The sequence below is a fragment of the Nelusetta ayraudi genome, unplaced genomic scaffold (genome assembly GCF_046127955.1).
Source record: "Nelusetta ayraudi isolate G7.1 ecotype Tasmania unplaced genomic scaffold, CSIRO-AGI_Nayr_v1 ptg000070l, whole genome shotgun sequence".
In the NCBI taxonomy this organism is placed as follows: Eukaryota; Metazoa; Chordata; class Actinopteri; order Tetraodontiformes; family Monacanthidae; genus Nelusetta; species Nelusetta ayraudi.
The window spans coordinates 4,339,683-4,360,833 of NW_027466120.1; the positions used below are offsets into that span (position 1 = coordinate 4,339,683).

At 47.0% G+C, this 21,151-nt stretch overlaps 3 protein-coding genes across 8 annotated transcripts in view; 1 reads left to right on the plus strand and 2 right to left on the minus strand.

The window, feature by feature from the left end:
• The window catches only part of pacsin1a (protein kinase C and casein kinase substrate in neurons 1a), a 31,988-nt gene extending 25,097 nt beyond the window's left edge, over nucleotides 1-6,891 (minus strand). Inside the window, exons 1-3 of one of the 4 annotated variants that reach the window (XM_076041888.1) lie at nucleotides 6,750-6,891; nucleotides 6,036-6,246; nucleotides 551-624 (exon numbers count right to left, since the gene is read on the minus strand). The gene's annotated coding sequence lies outside the window, so the exon portion shown is untranslated. Of the gene's footprint in view, nucleotides 1-550; nucleotides 625-2,172; nucleotides 2,192-6,035; nucleotides 6,455-6,749 lie in introns of those variants that run through there. The other 3 variants (XM_076041887.1, XM_076041889.1, XM_076041890.1) reach the window with 3 other exon arrangements.
• Nucleotides 6,892-8,649: 1,758 nt separating this feature from the next.
• On the plus strand, nucleotides 8,650-12,805 carry smim29 (small integral membrane protein 29). Of its 2 annotated transcripts, XM_076041822.1 has the most exons (5): nucleotides 8,650-9,012; nucleotides 9,148-9,454; nucleotides 9,593-9,618; nucleotides 9,995-10,100; nucleotides 11,076-12,805. In XM_076041822.1, exons 2-5 carry the CDS (start codon nucleotides 9,344-9,346, stop codon nucleotides 11,142-11,144), a joined length of 312 nt encoding a protein of 103 aa, XP_075897937.1. In that variant the 5' UTR covers nucleotides 8,650-9,012; nucleotides 9,148-9,343; the 3' UTR covers nucleotides 11,145-12,805. The 2 variants fall into 2 exon arrangements, with proteins under 2 accessions (XP_075897937.1, XP_075897936.1); XM_076041821.1 differs by lacking the exon at nucleotides 8,650-9,012 and having other exon boundaries at nucleotides 9,061-9,454.
• A 1,035-nt stretch (nucleotides 12,806-13,840) lies between these two features.
• hmga1a (high mobility group AT-hook 1a) lies at nucleotides 13,841-20,515 on the minus strand. 2 transcript variants are annotated; one of them, XM_076041823.1, is made up of 5 exons: nucleotides 20,353-20,515; nucleotides 18,847-19,004; nucleotides 17,310-17,390; nucleotides 15,711-15,767; nucleotides 13,841-14,785 (listed from the first exon to the last, which is right to left on the minus strand). In XM_076041823.1, exons 2-5 carry the CDS (start codon nucleotides 18,943-18,945, stop codon nucleotides 14,723-14,725), a joined length of 300 nt encoding a protein of 99 aa, XP_075897938.1. In that variant the 5' UTR covers nucleotides 18,946-19,004; nucleotides 20,353-20,515; the 3' UTR covers nucleotides 13,841-14,722. The 2 variants fall into 2 exon arrangements, with proteins under 2 accessions (XP_075897938.1, XP_075897939.1); XM_076041824.1 differs by lacking the exon at nucleotides 20,353-20,515 and adding an exon at nucleotides 20,025-20,178.
• Between the last annotated feature and the right edge of the window lie 636 nt (nucleotides 20,516-21,151).

Genomic DNA, 21,151 nt, shown 5'->3' on the forward strand with positions numbered 1-21,151 from the left:
CGTGCCGTGACGCCCGCGTGGAACAAAGTGATCACAGGAGGGGATCGATAAGCCCTGATTTATCCTTCCTGCCGGTGAGACGGCAACATCTGAGCCTGGCGGCGCTGGAGCCGGCTCCACTGGAGGCCACGCGACAACGGCTCCATTACCAAGGGGGTTGGCGTTAATATTCCCCAGAGGGGCGCAGCACAAACAGCAGGAGGCAAAAAACCCAAAATACTGTAGCCACTAGATGGCAGAATTTTACACACTGTACCATTAAAAGATACAAATTCTGTTAAAAGTAATTCACTCAATGCTATACTTTTCTATTTGAACGATGCTGTTGTGTTGTTAAATGTAAAACTGGATCATATTTTCGAGGGAGATTATTTTAGAGCAGCTGAGTTATAAATATATTATCCATACTTTTATGTAGAGAAGCACAGAGTGTGCATACTTCTGCCACCTCACAGGAGATTCCGTGCAGAAGCACCTTTGTTTTGCTCACAGAACGCTTGCAAAGCTTCCGCTAACTGCGGTAGCATTGAGCAAACAAGGCCGGACTCACCTACTCCACCAACAGGAGGTCAGGTTTCCATAAACGTCGACGGGAGGAGTTGCCAGTCACCTGTAGGAGGTCACCTGTGCGAGGAGAGAACGAGAACATTGGGTCACCGGGAGTTTGTTTGCGCTGCTGCTCAGCTGTACACGGCAGAAGATGCAAGAACAAAAGGAATGAAACCAAGTGAAAGAAATGTAATAAACTTGGTGATTCTGAGATGTTGGCAACTTTTGGGGATCAGACATCTCTCCAGCACAGCGGCCACAGTGTAATTTATTAACCCAGCCTCAACTGATACAACATCCAGTTTACAACATAGAGGCTGTCAGAAATATGAAGCCTGGGCTGTTCTTTTAGGACAAACTTGACTTTTCACCCTCATAGACTTACATGGCATTAGGGTTAGGGTTAAGGCTGAAATTAGAGTTAGGGTTTTGGGGTTCCTCATGCGCTAGGAGCCCCAAATTTCACGTGGGTGTCTCTTAGGTGCTCCTGATGAAAAAGAAAGTGACCCCATGTCTCTAGGACAAAATTGACTTTTGACCCTCATAGACTTGCATGGCTGAAATTAGGGTTACTGCTGAAATTAGGGTAAGGGTTTCGGGGTTCCTCATGGGCTAGAAGCCCCAAATTTGGCGTGAGTCTGTCGTAAGGCATCTTGATGAAGCAGCAAGTGGCCCCATGGCTCTAGGAAAAAGTTGACCTTTGACCCCATTCACTTGTATGGCATTAGGGTTAACGATAAGGCTGGAATTAGGGTTAGGGTTAGGGTTAAGGCTGAAATTAGGGTTAGAGTTTCAGGGTTCCTCATGCACTAGGAGCCCCAAATTTGACATGGGTGTCTCTTAGGGGATCCTGATGAAAAAGAAAGTGGCCCCATGTCTCTAGGACAAAGTTGACTTTTGACCCTCATAGACTTGAATGGCATTAGGGTTACGGTTAAGGCTGAAATTAGGGTCAGGGTTACGTTTAAGGCTGAAATTAGGGTTAGGGTTTCAAGGTTCCTCATGCACTAGGAGCCCCAAATTTGACATGGGTGTCTCTTAGGGGCTCCTGATGAAAAAGAAAGTGGCCCCATGTCTCTAGGACAGGGGTGACCAACGTGGTGCCTGTGGGCACCAGGTCGCCCCCAAGGACCTCATGAGTAGCCCGCAGACCTGTTCGAAAAATTGCACAGCTCGTTGAGCTGCGTCTAAAATTCAATTTTATCCAACCTTGTTAAGTCAATTTTTGATAATTATTGAGAACTCACGAGCTTGATAAGTGTCTTCACATAGATAATTATAATTAATAATAATATATAACTCAGAGAGTTTGTTATTTCTGGAGAATCTAGCAAACTGGTAGCCCTTCATACGGCTCAGGACCCATGAAGGAGCTCTCAGTGCCAAAAAAGGTGGTGACTCCTGTTTTAGGCAGTGCAGTCGTGTACTGTGGTGTCTGAACAGAACCACAGCACATAGTGTGGTGAGATGGTCGGGATTCTGTGGATGATGGCTGATTATTAATGCCTCTTGCGCAGCCTTGATTTTTGTTTTTTTCAAAGCGCAACCTTTTTGCTTAGACCCACCACATTTTAATGGTGCGCTGCCCACACAAGCGCACAAAATTAAGCACACGCTGCTCACCCACACTGGAGAAAGCTCACACGGCTCTAGTACATGCTTCCAAATTAACATTCAGCACCTTGAGCGTACAACCAGGGAGCCAGTGTGAGCTCAGTGACAGCCAAACAGTGCCCCATATTAGGTGAGGTTATGATAACTGCACTGCCTGTATCTGGATGCAGGGACCAAAAACTTCATTTGCAAGTAGGTCGGCCGATCCAGCAGAGCCACTCGTGGGAAACGCGGAGCATCTGACAGCAACACAAGTGCCACAAATTCCCATTAGAATGCTGAGTCATGGCTGCCTCACGCCGCTGGTGGTTTTCTTCTGCAGTCTCCTCGATTAGGAAAAAGCCCGCATGGATTAATTTTTTTTTTCAGCCCGCAGCAGTTTAAAAATAATTAGCGATTATTTCCTCCTATCGTTTTCAGCAAAATTACTGAAATGACCGTCATCACTTTTCAAGAAAGCAACTGATTATCTCTTTTCTCATTAAAAAACAAAAAACAAAACGATAACCGGACGATGTTTTTAGAAACCATAAACGAGTTAGACGGTTAACAGTCAGCTGCAGCCCAACACTTTCTGCTGAGTTGTTTGCCACTTGCAGCAGCAGCAGCATGACCAAGTGCTTTTGCTTTACACAGGAGAAAACAACACTGACTGACTCATCTGCCCCCAACACCACTCTCTCCTCCCCCACTCCCTTCGTTGGAACATGCCCATGAGGAACACACCCTCTAGTGTTCAAAGCGACAACCTGAAGCAGCTGCCGCCGCCGTCTGCAGAGGCTTTGCTGAACAATTCACAAAAAAGAAAACCCACGCTGGTTGCCGACACTTTGAACAGGCCCCACCAGTATCGACCAGACCCTCCGGCCGTGTGTGCGGCCGACACGGTGAGGTGCTGTGATGGCGCTGGGTGAGAATGACGGCAGGAAGCAGGAGTCTGGTGAACAGCAGGAGACAATGAAGATTCATAACCACTGGTGTCAGATAGAGAGGTGTTGTCCACAGTCTGGCTGGACAACACATTATAAAGACTGGGTCTTTATTAAGATGTCTGGGTCTTTATTAAGACGTCTGGGTCTTTATTATTTTTTAATAGAAAACTTGCTTGAAACAAACACGTCCGTCCTGTTGTGCGCTGTCTTCACACAGTTCACGCACACCAACTATCGCTTGATAATCTCAGGTGGCGCCAAGAGCAGTCGCTCTGTCTCACTCTCTCGCTCACTCTTTCTCTCTCTCTCGCGCCCGCTCTGTGTGTGTGTTCTCCTCTGCGCTGAGAAAAATGAGACACTCCAGCCGCCCCTCAGACCCTCCTGTTCCGACGCTGCCTCTGATTTCACACCCTGTCAGACACCACCGTGTCCTGCTTTGAGGGAACAACAGCAGCTTTTAAACCCTTCGTCGACGGGCCACGCTGGAGCGGACGCAAACAAAACGCCCCTCACACGCACACACAGGCACGCGGGCACACTTCACGCCTTGCCCTTGCTCCCTCACACATGATGTCTCGAGAACGGCCATAAAACTGAAGGCCTGACAATGTGATGCATCAGCAGCAAAAAGGTCGCTGAGACATTTCGCACCCTGTGAAATGTTTCCTGCAAATTGCACAATCTCCTGCGTCCAAAATTGATTAACACAAGTCCAGATTCTGCTATTTAATTATATTTCTTATTCTTTCTTATTTCTAATATGAACGCACTGCAGTGAGACATAGACAGAGAGACATATGTGGGATTTCACATATGTTTACAATCAAACTCGGGTTTAAACGTGCAACTTTCATCCATCACTCCTCCATCTGCACATTTCTTTTTTGAATTCTCACTTTTAATCGAAGAACTAACAGTCAGATGACAACAACCTCACCGACAGAGCTCCAAAAAGTCATTTTAGCTCGAGCTCAGTGTGCTCCTGTGGCTAAATCTGAAGATAATGTTCGGGTAATTTACAAACAGAAAAAACACAAATGGGCATACTTGAAAATAACTACGTTCTGAAGGGGGAGGGGGTGCAATATTCAACAAAAAGGCCCTCCAGTTTGTTACATCATCTTACATCTCTCATTACATTCGGAAGCTCATAAACTAGGAAAAATGGATGTAAAATTGTCGTAATACACCAACATAGCGGCAAATTAGTATTAATTGACAGACAGACAGACAGACAGACAGACAGACAGACATTGACATTGACATTTGGTGACTTTGCTGATGAATAGCAGTTATTTTTTAACTTCTCCTTGGGGCCAGACAATTGGATTACCCCCTTCCATCTCCCACTTGCCAGTATCACCATCTCCTCTCGGCCGGCTCTCTTGGGGGCACCTTGACTGATGACAGACACGCACTCCAGCAAAATAGCGGATTCAGCACCGCGGACAGCTCCGCGGCAAACCGTGGCGGACGCCTGTCATCTGCTGCGTCACCGTCAGCTGCAGTGTGTGATGATGGAGGGTATTGGGGGAGGTTGGGGTGAGGACTGGTAGTGGTGGTAGTGGTGCGGATGCTGTGAGGGGGGCAGAGACACAACACACAGCCCTCCGAACTGCCAACGCAGCCTCTGTAGGTTGATGCCTTCAGGGCTCTTTTGGGGTGCGAGGAAGGCAGAACCTGCAGCCTGCCTGCCTGCCTGCCTGCACCGCAGGCATGTGGCGTTACACTCACCCGGGGATCCTGGGTGCATTTCAGCTCGGTGAGTAGATATAATGAATGATTAAACGACCACATGCACCCTTAATCCCATGTTAGGAGGCAGGATGCCCCTCCTCTGTGGGAGAGTTGTGTGTTGACAGAGAGGGAAAACAATGACGCTAGAGAAAGAGGGAGGAAGGGGGGAGGGGAGGGAGGAGGAGAGAGATGGACCCTCGCTGCGCCGTGACCAATTACATAACGTCAGAGTGGAGTGCTCTCATTAACATTCGCGTCCATTTTCACCGACGAGAAACCCTCCACCATGAGCCAGACCCTCCACTCTCTCCTCCAGCGTTCGCAGCCCATCACCCAGCCAAGCGGGCAGACAGACAGATTGAGTTGCGTTTCATCCACTAGCTCCACAATCTTGTTTGCCTGTTTGACGCATGCAAAAAAGGGGGGCATGGCATAGCGCTCCAGTCCCAGGGCTCATCCGCCGCGGTGCACCTGACACGACAACAGCCACTCGCATCACGTTTGGGGTGAAACCGGTCGACTGAACGACGATTTCGCAGATAGTCGTTGCGTTCTGTTGGATACCGAGGTCAAATCTGTTTGCTTCCGGGGATCCGAAGGGCAAGGGAACGACCTGCAGAATTAACAACAACAACAACAACAACAACACCAGCAGCGGGCTGTGATTCCGCTGGAAGTGAAAACACTGAGGCACATTGCGGGAAATAACGAAACGGTGCGTCGGGAATGCGATTCGGTGGGAAGCAGATTGTCCAACTGTAACCCGAGATGATGCAAGATGCTCTCTTTCACCATTGTGTGTACTCGCCAAACAACGGCACGCGCGCACGCACACACACACACACACACACACACACACACACACACACACACACACACACACACACACACACACACACAATCTTAAAAAAAAAAATGACGCATGCATGTTTAACAATTGATGCGGCTGTAGTATTGCTGCTGAAACCTGCAGTGCTCTCGTGTGCAGGAGCAGAAAGAGGAGAAATACGATGCGATGCACTCGATGGGAAACAATGCGAGATTCCTACATCATTCCTTCGCCCTTAGCTTAGGAGAGAGAGAAAAACACAGAGGGAGGATGCTCGCCTCCTCTTGCCCGTGCAGCGATTTTGGCATCGAAGCAGAACAGGCGCACAACACAACCACACAACCACACACACACACACACAAGGGCTGACTTACCAGAGACGCTGCCTGCAGCCGAGGTGCACCACAAGCTCAACAGCCTCTGCTGCTGCTGCTGCTGCTGCTGCTGATTTAGTATTTCCCCTTGCGGTGACAGAAGGTGACCCTGCCTGCGAGACTCCGCTGCATCCACTAGATCACGATGCGCGCAGCAAGGGGGAGCTCCACAGCACAGGCGCGCGTCCGGGAGGGATGGCCCAGCGATTTCCTGTCAATGGACGACAAGATGACGGAAGCGTGGAAGCGGACGGAGCAAACGTCTCATTTACCGACGTGTTTCGAAATGCTTTGAGGGGGCTGCGCAGCGTTGAATTTGAGAAAAAAAAATGATTTGCCACGATATCACCATTCGCGATGGGAGTGGACAGTTGGGGGGGGAAAAATGTGTCATATTTCGTGATCATGAAGGTTTTATATCCGTCTTTTTACATCTACTTGCATTCTATTTGGAATTGTAAAAATAATATCTCAGTGATTATTTGGAATGGGGAGAGCCCCGAGTGTGACTTCCACTTTTCAACCAATCAGAAGAGAGGACAGTGGACGGAGGCGTTGCCCCCAGGCTTGTCAATCACGCCCACAATGCACTACACTGCAAGGAGGGGGCGGGGCGGGGCGGAGGAAGAGCTGTTGTTGTCCTTCAGCGGCCAAACCACTCTGACCATCCATCCACTGCATCCCGTGTGTCGGAGAGCATTCGTGCTAACTCACCTGCAGGTTTTTATGATAATGCGCAACAATGTTCCATGGATAACACGGCGGCTACTCGCGGCTGCCACTGAGAGAAGGCTGAAAAGTGACCAAGCGACCATGAACTGAGGGACAGAAGCCATTGTGGTCACGCTACGATGAGGTCAAAATGGAGATTTTGGAGCCACAACTCGAATAAAAGGATACATCAGACTGATCGGTCATACATTTACATATATATATACATAAAATATATAGTTTTAAGATTTTTTTTTTGTCAGAAATAATACTTTTCTATTAGACATGTAAAACAGGACTTAGATAATCAATTCTTTTAGCATCAATAGATTATTTATTTATTTTATTTTCTTTGTTTTTACAGTGCGAGGTGTTTAGACTGTCTCGCTAAAAGTTATCGGGAAAAAACGACTTAATTGAAAAGTTCCCCAAAAACATACCTTGGAATGGAAACTATGGAATATTAACATGATTGTCACTTCTTTTGGGCAGTGGCGTTCTACTGGAATACTACTGTGCTGGCAGAAGCCAGTTGCAGTTCAACAATCTGCAGCTTTTGGTTTTACATAATTCCAATTAGCTTTCCCCCTTGCAAAGCCATTAAACATTCATTTTACACAATGGACTTCAGTTTGGGCGTTTTGACATGATTCACAAAACCCTAAATAGACCTGTGTGCATGTTTGTCACATTTTTCAGAAAGGTGGAGAGAACAAAACAAGAAAATGGTCTGTTCAACTCTTTTACTAGAGCAAAGCAGCCTGCCAAAGCCTCTCAACATCCAACCCAACCCAGGTGAAGAGAGGACGTCCCAAACTGCTCTGAGGAGTTGAGGTTGCGATATGCCCTAAAGCAGATCAAAGGATCCTGGTTTGGGTTAGGCTCAAAGGAGCAGTGATGTAACTACACTGCCTTTAGTGGAAATGGTAGTTCATTCGATCACACTAACCACACAGTACCACATTAGTATTCATTATCAGACTCGAGCACCGTTGTCAAAGTACTGTCACAAAGCGCGCACGACACTCTCAACCATCTGGCCGATTCCTTTTGTTAAACTTTTTTTTTTTTTTTTTTTTTTTTTTAACACACAGAGGATTTAATAATAATAATAAAAAAAAGTTGTGTCCAGAGAAACTACAGCCAAATGATTAGCAGAATAGATATCATATCAGATAGTGTTGGAGCCGCAAGCTGCGGTTGTTTGAGGTTGTGCTGTACGTGATAAATGGTTTGTTCCGTTGACTGGCAGATAATTCAATCAATCAATTCAATCAATCAATGAACTAATCAATACGTTAATGAAAGAATGAACCAATCATCATCATCATCATCATCATCATCATCATCATCATCATCATCATCATCATCATCATCATAACAATGAAAGATAAAATAACGGGGCTTTATTGTTGTGCACCCACCCAAAAGTATTTGGTGACATCTAGTGGCTTAATTCTAAAACAAAAAAAAACAAACAGCAAAATAAAATTAATTCCGCACCTGCTAATACTAATATTAGCTTGTGTTGGTATTCTGACAATACAATACGTACAGATCGTTGACGATATTTCATGTATAAATGAAAAGTAAGCGGGAATTCAATTATCCTTATTCAATACAGTGTAAATACGTACAATATAAAAGAAAATAAAAAGGCACACCCTGAAACAGAGACTCAGACAGTAGGAAATGAAGGAAAATGACATTATGACGCAAATAATATTGCACACAAGGGAATCTTACGTCATAGAGCTTTAGTGGCTCAATGCCTCTTTTATTGTGTAAGAGCCAAACAGGAAGTGAGTTGTTTAAGCCAAATAGCCCGGCCGACCGGCGTAACGCAACACGGCGTCATCTGAAAAGAGCTTTATTAACAACAAAGTGAGTCAAATTTATATTTGTATATATTTTTTTCACAATATAAAGTACGTTGACAACTAAATTCTTGCCTCTTTGATCTGCTTAGAACTTGTTTAATTCCGTTCGTGGATTCTCATATCGTAAGCGTCAACTCCTAGCGCAGTTTTTGCGACGTTAATGACGTTAGCTGCATTCAGGAGCTAGTAAGCCTCCAGGCTAATGGTTATTTTCGTGCTCTGAGTCTTTACAGGAGTGCTCACTGACAGCTACACGTTTCAGTCGTTTTGTTAGGAAGGGGGCAGATTTGATGCGATTACAAACGACTGTCTCTGGTTAGCCGGGCACAAACTGGAAGTGGCAGCAAAGCGGCTGCGCGCAGCAGCAGCAGCAGCAAAACACTGCGGTTTGTCCACCACTTCTCTCCGTACGTGTTTGTCGGGCGGAAGGCGAGCTATTCTTCGTTTTTTTTTTTTTTTGCTTAGCTTTAGCTGCGCTGCTCCTTATTTGCTCGTTCCTTTGCCCCGTTTCCCCCCCGCAGATTTTGCACTGATTAGGGAGGGCGGTGACACCATGTGGAAGTCACATGAACGACTGGGATGAAGCGTAAACAAGCGGGCTGCTTGAGGAGAGCCAGTCTCTCTGCTGCTCCAGAGAGAGGAGGCTCAGCAGGAAGCACCCCCCACCCCACCACACTCACACTCACACTCACTGTACCTGCTGAGTGAACGTGTGCGATGAACAGCAGCACCACTCCATCTCCGACCACACCGGATGGGGAAGTGGCGGTGGGCTACGTTTTGATTCCGCTCCTTCTCATCACTGTGATTGGGATTGCTGCAGCCGCGGTGAGTTGTCATCAGGGTTGCTTGGTGTGATGGGATCTACGGGAGGGGGGGGGGGTGAAGCACATGTTAAGTTTGAAGACAACATGATGCATGTAAAAGGACACCATAACAAAGTTCCTCATTTGTTATCTGTTTCAGGTCATGTACATACGCAGGAAGCGCAGGTAAGATATTTACGTTTCATCCGTGACTCTCGTGAAGCAGCTCTAACAAGTAAATGATCCCTGTCCCCCACAATGGATCGTAAAATCTTGTCGTTGTTGTTAAAAAACAACAACAACAAAACAGCCAAAAAAAAAAACCAAAAAAACAATTTGCTTTGTTTTACCTCGTATGTGTTAGGATGGGGAGAAACAAGACTTTCACTCTTTGTGGCATCACAACTGGGCTAATTTCCAGAAGTGAACAAAGTAAAGGATGGGCTTTTCTCATTCCTGTGACCTCTATTCTGACAGTACAAAGTCAATTATTGAATGTAACCCTGTTTTAATTGTGTCACTGTGAAAGTTTTTCCAATTTTGTTTATTTTCTGCCTCTCAGAATTGACAGACTCCGGCATCAGCTGTTGCCAGTTTACACATATGATCCTGCGGAGGAGCTCAGTGAAGCGGAGCAAGAGATATTATGGAAAAAGGAGGACACAAGGGTATGACGCACTACTGGCCTGTTAAATGTAGGAGTTTTTGCAATTACCAGTCAAGAGTTTTTCTAAAAGAAAAAAAACAAAAAAAAAAACAAGTTTCTTTTTTGAAGAGGTGAGGTTCATGTTATTTCCACCAGATCTAATTTTTTTTTTTAGTGAAGGCCGTTCTGCCGTTGCTGTTGTCCTCAGACTGCATTTCCTAATTCTGTTGCTGTACACATTTGGCCTCTCACTCTGATAGCACAACAGTTCCCCGAACAGTAACTGACTTCCTTCCCCACACAGAAACTAAGCCACAGAGTGTGTGCAGGAAAATATCACTGGCAGCTGCAGTTTTGTGAAAGAGAAAGGTCAAAAGAGCACAAGCCTTGTACACCACAAAAGCAGAAATGTACTAGCTTTGGTCCATTTCAGGTGACAAAAAAGGAATTTTGAACAGCATTCCATTATTTTTAATTTCACTGTATGACCGCTGTTCAATCCAAAACATAGAATCAATGACCTACCTCCCATAAAACGGGCGTTACAAGCGGAGCAGAACAGATTAACTGGCGGTAGAATAACCTGGACAGTACATAGGAGCCCGTTTGATTACTGCGAGACCATGTAATGAGCCCTTTTTTACACTAGGTGGCAATATTGACCAGAGACAACGCTCCTAACAGCGCCACATGAACACATTTTTTTTTCAACTGGATTTGTTCTGAACTGTGTGCAGCTAGACAGCACTCATTTGCCAGTTCAATACATGTGGAGTGTTCATATTCAGTGTTTTAGATTCTTAAATTGGTAGTTTTGAGGTTCTCTCTTTTTTTTAATTATTATTTTTATAAATAATTTAAAGGACAATAGTTTCCACTTTACATTCACAATAAACATTCGCAGGTCACAGAATAGAAACGGCGATATCACAACATTTACCCTCCACTGCACCCGCCACACGAGTAAACTTCTTCACTTTCTGCATTATGTCCCCAGGTTGTTCAAGGTTGGGCGAGAGGTTATCAACAGCGACGCCCTCTACTGTCCAAAGGCGTCAACGTATGACGGCAGTGAACACTATCAGAGTGGAGACGAGCATCAACACAAATGTCTTCATCTGCACTGGTGCCCCCCCCGAACCCCCCACTTCTTCATCTCATTGTTCATGTAACTTAGCTTCTGATACCAAACCCAGTTATTTGAGGGTCATTGTTACTTAGTCGGGTACTTGACTGGGATTCCGCAGTAGGTTTACTTTTTGTCATGACTGAAGTTACTGTTGGTTGACTCTGTTTACATTTAGTTTTGTTGTGGCCGACGCTCGGCAGGCAGTCGGGTTCCTGTGGCTTGTTGCCGGGACTCTCGCCGTCTGTGATTCCGTCACTGTGTTCGCAGTGCGGTGACAGATGGGCGCTCTGCACTGGTTTGAAGTCATGAGCTTGTGATCCCTGGCGTTGAATACGGTGCATCAGCCGTGTACCAGCCAGAGTCATCATGCAGTTCCAATTCCAAATAGTTATTTTTTATTTCAAATCCAAAGTCGATAAAGGCAGACGTAGCTGTTTTCAGTTTCAGTTTGAGTCAGGAGGACACACACACACAGTCTCTCTTTGGTTTTAATTTCCCCTCAGGATTCAACAAATAGCCGTACAATCCAGATCTTTTTGTGGTTTAGCCAAATCCTGTGACTCTTACTAAAGACATGAAGTGCCAGATACTGAAGTAAATAACACCAACCCTTCTTCATCCCTAAAATGAGTGGTGACTAGTGCCCTAAATACGTCCTGTCTGTGAGGCATGGCGGCACCCGCGCTCATTTACCTCAAGCTGGAGTCTGCTCGCATGAATGCCATACGTCTGACTGTGTCAGGCACTCAGGAAAGCTCACTTTTTTTTCCCTCTCCCCTTGATGAATCGCAGCTCTTCTGCTGCCTTGAATTTATGAATGTATGCTCAGTCCAACAGTGAAGTGTTTTTAGATGCAGTTGATCTCATCAGGTACCGTCGAAAGGTACGAACAGTCTGCTAAACGCAGCTGAACCGCCTCTTTAAATCTTTTCCTTTCAAATTATGATGTGAAATGCTAATTAATTAGCATGTGTTTGCTATGTGAACTGGTAGATGCACTGAAGAAATATCTGATTTATGGAGCATTCTTTGTGAATCCTGTGGCATCACCAATGATTTTGCCGTCACACTGTGACGGCGTTTTGTTACTGAAATAAAATCCAACAGCTATTTATATGAAAAAAAAGTTACTTTGACTTAGATTGTTTGCTTTTTTTTTGCAGTTTAAGTCGCTCAAAGCAGAGTGCAGTGGCGATCACTGCTGCGGACGTGCACGGGTGGGACAATGTTGAGACATGCCTTAAATAAAGCAACGTGAATTTGACAAAGAAAAATTCTCTTTATTGACCATTTCTGATACAAATTGTTGTAGGGCACCATAGAAATATAGACATTGTACATTTATATACGGTGTACATTAAAAAGAATGATCCCATCCTGTTGAGGTGACGGTACATGAATGAATGAATGCAAGGCGTTGCTATGTGAAATGAACTGTCCAGAGTTGTATGTCGTCCGAGAGAGAGAAAAAAAAACTGATGTCGGTTGTGCGATTATGACTGAAACGCACCGAGGCAGAACGGAACAGTAAAGTGGAAAGAGCGCCCATTCTATCACAACACACAAAAACACTTGTCCATGAAAAAAAAAAGACATAATCTGAACCAATATTTCAGTGCACCAGAAGAAATTCTTTTAAATGGATAAAAACACACTTAGCTAATCTACCACAGTCAGCGAACACAGTTGTCAAGATGACAGGTCTCCCTGACTTAACACATTTATTACAACCTGTCTGCAAGCTCCGGGTTTTCTTTATGAATGACGTGCTGCGGAACGCACACAAACGTGATATCTTGGATACCTCATCAAAGTCAGGTTTGAAGAACGAAACAAAAAAAAAAAAAACATACTTTGCAATAAAGACGTTTTGCCCACTCATGCCAGAGGTTACATTACAAAAAAAAGAGAAAAAACAAACAGTTAAATGCAATTAAAATGGTAAAGTAAGCTGTTGAGTGAGGTATGAACTTCCAGGCGTTGCGTCGCCCGCTTGCAGTTTTCCGGGTTTCGTAACTGAGGTTGTAGCAGCTTAGGTGTGTGGAAAAACCCAGTTAAGTGGACTGTGACTGCGAGTTCCCTGACACTTAGAACATAACACAAAACACCTTGTCTATTTTTCTTTTTTTCCTGTAGGCAGACAGCATACGACACACACATCTTCAAAAACAAAACAAAAGAGTCTTAAGAGTATATTACGGTACTAAGTGAGGACAGAGGGCGAGGTGGGAAGAGTGAGAGCTAGATGGAATGAAGACAAATATGGAAAAAATATAAAGACGGGGAGGGGGGGGGGACAAAACAAAAAAAAGCCCTGTTTGGATAGCAGTGCCGTCAACTATCCTCCGTTACAATCAAGCTCTCTGACTACCTGCGGGGGGCGGGGGTGGGGTTCAAGCGAGTGACCACAGCGAGCGCTCGGAAGTCGGGGAGGGGTGAGGGGTGAGGGGTTGGGCTGCGTGGAGACAAAGACGAGCGATGTAACAGCATTTGTAAAAAGCTCCCTGAAGAAACGCCACTGATGCCCTCAGCCTAGAAATCTGTCACGTCTAGAATTAAAAACACGTTAAACTGAAAAAGAAGTTTGTCTCATCACATGACAAGCAGCACACTCATGTTTTTTTTTTTTGTCGTTTCTTTGTTTTTTTTTAATGTATGTCACCGAGATCGGACTAATCCGATTACTACCGGCGCGCATCTCCCACCCCTTTTCTTCCCACTGGGGACAGCAAAGGGCCGGCGGAGAAGCGCGAGCAAGATCTAAGTTGTCCTAAAAGGAGCAGAGGGAGTAAAGGCGATGACCAAAAAAAAAAAAGAAAGAGGGATCAAATCAGTAATACAGGTTAGAAATGGAAAAGAAAAGAAAAAAAACGAAACAAACAAACAAAAAAAAACATCTACTGTCAGTTATCTATTCTCGTCCTAAAAGCTGAAGCTCAACTCCATCTATAATGCAAAAAAGGATTCTGGTTAACCACTTCACACAAATGCGCACACACACACACACACACAAAAAAAAGAAGTAGGTATCGGTAAAATTCACCTTTGTCCAGTACAAAATATGAGAAATCTGTATGCCCTACCATCTCAGATGCGGGTACAACAAGTGAGTAACATTAAGCAGAGAAGAATGTCCTACAGATGACCTTTAGAGGAGAAAATGGAAACGTCCAGGCTCCTTGGATCACGCCTTTTTTGTTGTTTTTGTCCAGTATAAAAGACTTGCGATACCTTGACATGTCGCGGAGAAGGGCTGACACCTTGTTTTTTCGTTTGTTTGTTTGCTTATTTTGAGTGTAAATTCTTTAGATCTACGCTTGAGCAAGCAGTCCATCGTTCTATCCAGTGCGGTTTCATGATAGTTGTACTGTGTTTGAACCCTTCTCTGTTTTTGGGCGGCCGAGGAGGGCATTGTCGTGAACAGTGGTCATGTGGTGGCACTGGTGTCTGAGATACAGCCCAGTTCTGCTTTAACAGTAAGTCAGTATGTTGAGTGAGGTAGCATGCGTTGGGAATTACTGGTCGTCTTCCTCCTCCTCCTCCTCGGATGATTCCTGGGATGCCTTCTCTTCCTTCTCCTGTGACAAGAGTGAAGAAGAGGGGGGAAAAGAAGAAGGAGGAGAAATAAAAAGAAAAGTTGGCCCGGTTCAAGTTTCAACTACACCCACGAGGGGCAGGGGGGGAAAAAAAATGCCTTGGGGTGCCATCAACCTATAACAAATGGCTCTCTGTGATTCATGCCTAGACATGAGCGCCACTAGTTTGGCAGCGGCCGGCGTGGAATTACAACAAAAAAATAATGTTGTTCTAAGGTGTCTTTGATGGACCTGCGGCAGCATGGGTGGGGGTGGGGGTGGGGCATCAGGGGGGAGGAAGGGTGAGCCATCGGTAGTGAAAAGTGACTCATACACAGCGAGAGTGAGTCACAGTGAGGCATCCTGCTCTGGCTGCAGCCATCACGCTCCTCAGCTCCTGCGACGTTCATTCATAAAAACATTCAGGGGATGTTTTCGGGTGGTGGGAGGGGTTTGGGGGGGGGGGGATGACTTTGGGTCAGTCCCTCTGTGACTAATTCCATCCAGGCTGCGTTTTTGGGAGCACGCCCTCGCCGCTCAGGCACATGACAGAGTGTTACTACAAGACCGCAATGTCGTCCAAGGTTTTATTTTTTTTCCCCTTTTTCTTTTTCTTTTAAAATGCCACTTGTGAGAGACAGCGCGGCGGCTTGTTTCCGCAGGAAGTCAAACTCAGGGAAAACTCGGGTGGTGCGGATCCGAAACATCTCCGAACTGCAACCAAAATAGCTCTGATGAGTAAAAAAAAAAAAGAAAATAAAAAGGTTGTCTGGGAGAGAGCGAGGGAGGGAGGGAGGCGGACGACTGGGACGGTACGGGACGGGGAGGAGTGCAGGGGAAAATGCAATTTCACCCTTGTGGACGCTCATACCGATCATAATTCAATTGGGGGAGCGTTTCAGACGCGCTTCCGCACCGAGACTCTTACCTCCTTCTTAGGTCTTCCTCTGCGCTTTACACCCTCAGACTGGGCTGCCGAAGGCCTCTGCGGAAAAAACAAAGACGGTTGCGTGAATATTTGAAGGAAAAAAATACTTTGTCCTCACTGCAAGCTTTTCCGACAAAAAACAAAAAAACCCAAACAAGCAAGAACTTCTGCAGCAGCGATCTCTTCTGGGTCGCATCTGCAGGGGCGACTCTGCCGCTCTCCGCCTGCAGATGGCAGTGATACATCTGCAATGGGAGCGATAGGGAGGGGGCATCGGGTTCATTGGCTATTATCTGGAAGGCCAACAGGAACTGCACACGGGGCACTCCAGTTCGCCGGCCACCTGGTCCGAGGCTCGGAGACAGCTGGTGGGGCCGAGAGGAGACACCAGGCCTCGGCGGCCCGGCCGGGGCCCTCGCCACCACCACAGCTCAACCTATAGCGTGCACGTACGCGCACGCTCAATCCACTCCCTCTCTGTCTCTCTCTCCCCTTTTTCCCTTCCTCTCCTCCTCCTCTCAACCCCCCTCCCTCCCTCTCTCAGCACGGCGCAGCAAAGACAGAGCGCGGGAGGAGGGGGGGGGGTGTTGGGGCGGGGGAGAAAAATCAGTTGTTGCTATGGCGACGACAGGCAGAGAAGAAGTAGGGCTGTGTGCTGGGCGGGGGTGGAGGTGGTGGAGGAAGGGGGGGGGGAGGTGCTCAGTGTCAGCTTGGAAACGATCTTTTGCGGCGGCTGCACCTGCAAGTCGTCAGGAAGTGAAGACTGTGCATCACTTTGAGAGAAAAGAGGGGATAAAAAAAACAAAACAAATGGTTTCAAATGAGGTGGGGTCTTTACAATGGGAAAACCCTCGCAGGGGCTATTTTTGACACCATGGAGGGTTGTGTGTGTGTGTGTGTAGGGGGGGGAGGGGTTGTCAATATGTCACAACTAACAACAGGACATCCTTTCGGGAGAGCGAGGTGAGGAGCTACCGTTGAAATGACCGTCAAACCAAAAGGGGATTGTGTGGGGGGGGGGAGCACTTTTTTTTTTCCTTTGCATAACACACATCTGTAGCTCTGGGTGCGAACCAACGCGCCAGCCGCTGGATGTCGTCTCTAGCTGCGTTTCCATTACAGTTTTTCGCAAAACAAAAGCAATACGTCTGAAATTTTGACAAAGTGCGATAGGAATTTGCAGGCGTTTCCATTGAATGGTGTGAAGCCGTAATTCTCACCAAATCTCACGGGACGAGACTTGACGAGAATTACGTTTGCTTTCGTTTGTTTGCTGTCAAGAACGGTCGTTCCATTTTTCTCTTCGATTCCTTGTAAAAAAAATATTCGCGCGCCATTCTAGCGTGAAGTGAAATGGTCACGTGACCCCCGTACGCCACGTCCGGTGACATGTAAATGCTGACATGCAATGTACTTCTATATTGACCCGTCTGAAAATCCACCTCATGAGAGCGTCAAAACCCTTCAGTCATATTTGAGAGTTTGTTTTTTTTAAGTTTCGGCGTCTCCAGTTCTAGTTTTTTTTTATTGCAATATTTAATTTTTGCACAATTCTAGGAGCAATGGCACCGCAGCTTCTGTCCCACGCCGTCCACTTACTTTGCCCTTGCCGGTAGACTTGTTTTTGCTGCCCTTCGGCCGTCCTCTGGACCTCTTTGGAACCGGGGACCCACTGGGCTCCTGTCAAGGTGAGATGGTTGAGAGGTGACGTTAAACACGCTGAAAAAAAAAAAAAAAAGTCGACGATTTTTGACACTCAAAAACAAAACAAACGTGTGACGTCTTGGGTGTGTATCAGCGTTGCGCGCACTGATCCTGGCGAAGGTTCAACTCCCACACTCGCTGACAATACCGCGTTATTGCCACTATCAGCGTTGCCAACAGGTGCACTGAGTCTCCAAACCGGCACGCAAACGAGCTGTTGCGACACCTGCGCTGCTCATCAAATGATTACAGAAGCGACAGAGATCATAAAACGCGGTTTGACGCCGCTAAAGAGAAAATCTAGTCAGACCAGTCGCGCTCAAGGCCAAGACGTGCAACATCTCAGAGGCTCCATTGTATAAAGGAGATAGTATTAGATGAAAAACAGGAAACAAACTAACAAACCCTGCTGTTGCACTTCCTTACAGCCATTCTGGACTTTACACTTTACAGAATGAGCAGGTAAACTTGCCATGAGGCAGCCATGTTGGCTCCACTACAGGTTTACATTAGCCCCCCCCCCCGCCCGTAATGTTGATGTGGGCCGAGAAAAAAAAAAAAAAGAAGATAAATATCCATCAGCATCAGTTGTTGCTGGGATATCACACATTATGTCACCTGCATTTCCGTCTTCTAAGACTAAAAAAAAAACAACTTTATTGCAAATTAGATTTAAAAAAATAAAAAAAACAAAAACAAAAAAAAACACGTTGATGGGCTCGTCACGTCACAGACAAACTGTGCTACGCAAAAAAATAATGCACACACGCTGGGAGCTTTAATGTCAAGGAAGAGCAGCATGAAGCCGAACCTGCTCCTGCGAGAACTTGCGGTCGCACTCTTGCACCGTAGCACCCCACCACCACCCACCCGTCTCCTGTTGCATTTCTAGAGTGTTTACAACCGCAGCTCATAGCAACAGGTCGGGGCGAGCGAGTGACTGACAGCCCCGAGGGCCACTCGCCGCTCCCACCCTCTGCCGTGTCATCCTGCTCTCGCGGGACCAGCAAAGGTGGGTGGAAGGGGGAGGGGATCCGGGGTGGGAGGGAGGGATGAGTGGGGGGTGGAGGTGGTGGTGGTGGATAAGCTTAAGAAAAGGTGTAGGGTTACAGGTTGCTCACGGGGCTGGTGACACTCGCACAAGGGAAATGTGTGAGTCTACGTAATGGGGGTGGGGGTGGGGGGGGGGTGGTGGTGGCTTGGTTTACACTTCAAGGGTGAGCAAATGGTCACAAGGAGACACCCCCCCCCACCACCACCTAAACACACACACTAGCAGAGGCCTGGGTGTGCACGAGCATGGCTCACCTGCACATACCTCCATGAGCGTCAACAATCAGAACCACAAACAAAATGCACCCAGCAGACCCACACAGCTAGGCTAGCAGGCTAAGTGCTCCGGAGCAGGGGGAGAAGAACTGGCGGGACTTACTTCAGGGGTCTTCACCTGGGGCTGCTTACGGGGTCTTCCACGCCCCCTCTTCTCGGCCCCCTCCTTCTCCTTCGGTGAGACGGTCCCCTTGTCGCTCATGTTTGCTTATCGCTCTCTCGGGTTTTTTTCGTCCTTCCTTTCTATTTCCTCTGGTGGACCTGGTGTGGAGGAAGGAGTCACAGCAGCAGCAGTCAGACTGGATGCAACACACACACACACACACACACACACACACACACACACACACACACACACACACACACACACACACACACACACACACACACACACACACACACACACGAGGGGAGGGGAGAAAAAAGAAAGAAAAAAAAATACTACAGCAACTGAACTCAGTGACCGCAGCAGCAAACCGCAGATGACCGGCCTTTCACCGCGCACCGGTAGTACGTTTGGCTCAATTAATCCGCATTTATTTCCACGGTCCATTTTCGGTCGAGCGTGTGCTCCCCTCAACCCGCCGTTGCACAGACCGCCGCGTCTCACCAATAATAAGAGATCGACGTGAAACCGGCTCCCGTCGTCTCGCCGCGGCGCGGCCGGCAGAGAGGCCGCGCAGCTCGGCTAAAGAACTAACGGATTCCCCCTCCCACCACCGCCGCCGCCGGGAGCGGACCGTGTTGTCGGGCCTCCGTTGTGTTCGCAAATAAAGCGGGGCCTTGCACGGCGCTATCTCTCGACATGCCGGCCGGTCGGCCGGGGTCGTGCACAGACCGACGTCCATAGCACACACGCACACACATACACACACGAACACAATGGCGGGTGCGTGCGCTCGCTGGGATTTACATGCTAGCTGTATGCAGCCTGCTATCAAGGCGAATTTGGAAGAAAAAAAAAAATACTATTTTTTTTTTTTTTTTTTTACAATTGTAAGCGACGGAGACGGTTTCAATCACCGGCGGAGGACTCGGTGGTGGCGGCGGCGGCGGTGGCGGTGAAAAGCCCGGGCCGGAGCAACAAAAGACGGAGCTCCACGTTTAAAGCATGCACGAGCCTCCCCCTCTCCTCGAGCCGCCTCCTCGAGATACTGCACCGAGCGACGGAGGAGGGGAGAGGAAGAAAAAAAAATAGCGCGTGCAAACTTTTCAAGCGTTTGAATTTTAAATAAAAAAATACGATTACAAAATAAAATAAAACACGAATATTGCACTCACCTCGTACCGAGCGTCGATAAGCTATGGTCTAAATTGGAAGGGGGGCGGGGGGGGGAAATGTTTCCTCTAAGCCTTGCTGGTTGAACCCGGTTAAAAAGCCCCGTGTCGATCTATAGGCTGCAGCAGCTTTTATTCGTCAGGCAAACACACAGCCCGCCCCTTCCCAATCCCAGCTAGTGCAGCGTTTTTAAAAAAACAGAATCACCGAACAAAACGAAAAACGGCGTGGCGCAATATTTTTGTTTGGAATAGAGGGAAATATAAACACGGACATGTATATAAATATATAAATGTTTGTTTAAAAAAAAAAAAAAAAAAAAACACTTACCAGCAGGAGTTTGCCCCTATGCCGTCCTATAAATAGCACGTGTGTCTCGTGTGTCTCGTCTCCAACGGATAAGAGGGAAAAAAGGCGCCAGCCAGAAGCAGTTTTGGGGCATTTTAAAGAGCCGCCCTCATGGGAGCAGAAACACTGGAGGGCGGGGATATGATAAATGGGCCACCAACGGCACTTGGAGAAGCCCAGACCCCTCCCCGCCCTGCTGCCGCCCACCCCCCATCCCATTCCATCCTATTCCATCCCCATTTCTACTCCCGTCCCGTCCCAACCGCCCTCAAAACGGCATCATTCACCAGGTTTGATCACAAAAAAAAAAAAAAACTGCAAAAATCGCGGCGTTCACAGTCGTCAAGCGCGCCACAAGCAGCCGCACCGAAAGTATGATTTCAGTCAAATTCCTGCTCTGGGCGCCGGACGCTTTTTGCGGCACAGGGCATTCCACATTCTTCCCTTCAACGATGACGGCTGAACTATGACCTCCCTCCGCAATGTAAACAGCAGCCAGATCCGCAAACCTGAAACGCACCCTCCAGGAATCCCATGAAGAGGTATTCACAAACCTGTTATACGCACAAGTGCCAAAAATGCGAAAGTGTTCCTTCCCCATTAGAGAGAAGCATTCAGAAAAGTACCCCCGAGGAAGGAGGTTTCAGGTTTCATCAAATTGTTCAACAAAATCCTGGGCTAATTTTAAATCTGTTTTTGCAGCAGTTACCGAAGGGTGATGTGCATCAAAAGTGCAAATTTTCAGTTCTGAATGTAGGGAAGAATACCTGGAAATGAGCCG